The sequence below is a fragment of the Hipposideros armiger genome, unplaced genomic scaffold (genome assembly GCF_001890085.2).
Source record: "Hipposideros armiger isolate ML-2016 unplaced genomic scaffold, ASM189008v1 scaffold_1738, whole genome shotgun sequence".
Taxonomy (NCBI): Eukaryota; Metazoa; Chordata; class Mammalia; order Chiroptera; family Hipposideridae; genus Hipposideros; species Hipposideros armiger.
In genome coordinates, this window is record NW_017733088.1 from 53,075 (window position 1) to 56,495 (window position 3,421).

At 36.5% G+C, this 3,421-nt stretch overlaps 1 protein-coding gene across 2 annotated transcripts in view; it reads left to right on the forward strand.

Moving 5' to 3' along the window:
* The window catches only part of LOC109378100 (guanylate-binding protein 4-like), a 50,115-nt gene that overhangs the window by 27,589 nt on the left and 19,105 nt on the right, over positions 1-3,421 (forward strand). For both annotated transcript variants that reach the window (XM_019634567.1, XM_019634568.1), the window contains exons 7-8: positions 292-537; positions 1,454-1,734. In XM_019634567.1, coding sequence (XP_019490112.1) covers positions 292-537; positions 1,454-1,734 — 527 coding nt within the window. The remainder of the gene's footprint in view (positions 1-291; positions 538-1,453; positions 1,735-3,421) is intronic.

Genomic DNA, 3,421 nt, shown 5'->3' on the forward strand with positions numbered 1-3,421 from the left:
AGAGAGAAAGAAAGAAAGAAAGAAAGAAAGAAAGAAAGAAAGAAAGAAAGAAAGAAAGAAAGAAAGAAAGAAAGAAAGAAAGAAAGAAAAAGGAAAAGAAAGAAGGAAAGAAAGAAGAAAGGATTTTCCAAGTCTTGGGTAGATTATAAAAAGTAAATTAGATTTGCATAATTAATAAAAGATTTACGGACACCAGAGTTACAGTTGTACAAACATCTCTGAAAGTGAAAGTTTCAGCTCCTTTGCTTGAAGACTGTTTTATCAATGATTTCTCTTTTTTCACTCCTGAAGGCGAGAGTCCCCAAATCCAAAATCGCAACATGGCCAGGGTATGTATCAGGAAATTCTTCCCCAAACGGAAGTGCTTTGTCTTTGACCAGCCTGCACATAACAAAAAACAATTACTTCATATTGATGAAGCATCAGAGGATCAACTGGAAAAGAGTTTCCAGGAACAGTCCAAAAATTTCTGTTCATATATCTTCAAAAATGCAAAAGCCAAGACCCTAAGAGAAGGAATCATTGTCACTGGAAATGGTGAGTCTCCTTTGTGACAGCATGTCTCTCTGTGGTTCAGCGTGTGTGATGAAGCTGTGATTACTCTCTGGATTTGTCAGTAATTTTGTTTTCTTCTCTATGTGATGTGGAAAAGCACATGTTCATGCCACACATAGACATGCATGTTTCTTCATGAGTTTCCCTATATGAGGGATTATTGAACTTACTATATCTCATGAACTAATACACTTATGCATAGGCACGAGCTGCTGTTAAGGATACAAATCTGCATATGGATGAGACGTTCAGTGGGATAAGCATTTCTTGGTGAGGATACACAGAATATTTTGTGAATTTACACCAGAGAGAAAATAAATAGCATCTGAGAGCTCATTAGAGTTTGAGAAACAAATTTATATATAATCCTATGTACCAGGCTGGATTCATGGACATGCGACCTGGGGGGACACAAAGTGCCCTGTGCTGAGACGGATCCTTGCTTGGTTTACTATTTATGTCACTGTCCCAAAATTCTTGATTTATTTTTTTACAAGGGCTCCTGCTTTTTCATTTGGAACAGTGCCCACAATTCATATACTCTAATTATGTGTAAAACAAACTTTTATGATTTATATCAATGTGAAAAGTGTTCTAGGAATTCCTTCACATATTGGTTGAGATTATTAATTTAATATTGTAATGGATGAACTCATGAACCATAAAAGAGACAGTGAATAGGAGACACGGTGATGTTATTATAAGGAAGTGGATTCATGGAAGAGCAAGGAGAAGGAGACAGGTGAGGTCCAAGAAGATTAGGAGGAAAAAAATTAAGAGAAAAAGCAAAACTTCACTGCAATAAAATTATGATGATTTTTTGAATGCTAATCTCTAAATCTCTAAAACAATGAATGTGAACTTCCTGTCCATTTCCTAAATACCGTGTGCCATTCAGGGCTGAAGACCCTAGTGGTGACCTATGTGAAAGCCATCAACAGTGGAGCAGTACCTTGTTTGGAGAATGCAGTGACAACTCTGGCCCAGCTTGAGAACTCAGCGGCGGTGCAGAAGGCAGCCGACCACTACAGTGAGCAGATGGCCCAGCGAGTGAGGCTCCCCACAGACACGCTCCAGGAGCTGCTGGACCTGCACTCAGCCTGTGAGAAAGAAGCCATTGAAATCTTCATGGAGAACTCCTTCATGGATGAAAACCAGGAGTTCCAGAAGGAGCTTTTGGTACTTTATCTTAGCATATATCTTTCCTGATTCCTGTCCTTTTAGAATGATGCCTAGACTACCCTCCTTTAATCCCATAGTTCATGTGTTTCTCATTGTAGGAGTTTAGATTCTTGTGAGTGACAAGCCTCTATATAGGCTATATTGTTACTTTTTCTAAAAGAATGGTTCTTTATTTTCAATTATTGCAAAACAAATGACCATGTGCTTAGCAGCTTAAGACAACACACATTTATTAGATCACATTTCTTCAGGTCAGAGTCCAGCATAAGATATGCGTACCTTGCTCAGCAGAAAACAAGGTTCAAATGAGTTTATATTATCAAATGGAGGTTCTGGGAAACTCCTCTCCATCTTTAAGCTAGCAATGGTGCATCACATCCTTGTATTGTTTCTAATCTCTCTGACTACCTTCTCTGTCAACAACTGAAGAAAACTGTTTAAAGGGCTCAAGTAGTTATGTAATATCCACCAGGTAATCTCCATCTTAAAGCCAACTTGTGCTGTATAACATAATTTAATCATAGGATTAATATTCATCAGATCCGCAAGCCCAAGGATTATATACAGAGTGGACACCAGAGAAGAGAACTCTTAGAAGACATCATAATTTTTCTTATCATAGGCATCTTCACTGAAAGCTTGTCTTTGAGCCTATCTTTGACTATCCTACAGGTTACAAAAATCTCTCAGTTCATGTAGAAGAAAACCAAGTGCGTCGAAATGTAGAAGTACAACAAATAAATTTTGTTCTTATATTTTTGCACAAACCTTCATTAAAAGAATTCATGACAGGTTTAAAACTCTATTCAGAGGCCAGCTTAACTCATGAAAGGGCAATTGATTTGCCAGATAGATAGACAGATAGATAGATAGATAGATAGATAGATAGATAGATAGATAGATAGATAGATATAGATATAGATAGATATATAGAGATATATAGAATATAGAGATATATAGATATATATAGATCTATAGATACATAGATATATGTTTAGCTTCATAACAACCCGTTTTCAGAGGACAGTCTACTTCCAGTCATATTGAACTTTCCATTGCTCATAACTGATGAATGGATCACTGTTAATCTTATTACTGGTAAAGGAGCCATGCATAATACTGGATTGCATATTTGAAAGTTGCTAAGAGAGTAAATCTTACAACTTCTCATCAAAAGAGAAAAATAATTGTAACTATATAAGATGAGAGCTGTTGACTCAACTTATTGTGGTGATCATTTCGCAATGTATACAAATATTGATTCATTATGTTGGATACGTGAAACTATAATGTTATACGCCAATTGTGTTGACTCAATTGGACAAAAAAGGCACTATGGAGTTCATGTGTACCAGCCCCATCATTTCACAGATGTTGATGCTGAGCAGAAGCAAATAAAGGACTTTCCTCATGATGTCTGATCGTTCCAACTCCCCATCGATCCTGATGCCATCAGACTGCTTCTTTTATTTTTTTAAATTTTTTCAGTTACAGTTGACATACAGTATTAGATGAGTTTCAGGTGTACAACAGAGTGATCAGACATTTATATAACTTACAAAGTCATCACCCCAGTAAGCCTAGTATCCATCTGACACCACACAAAGTTATTGTAATATTATTGACTATATTTCCTATGCTGTACTTTATATCCCCATGACTACTTTTATAACTGGCGATTTGT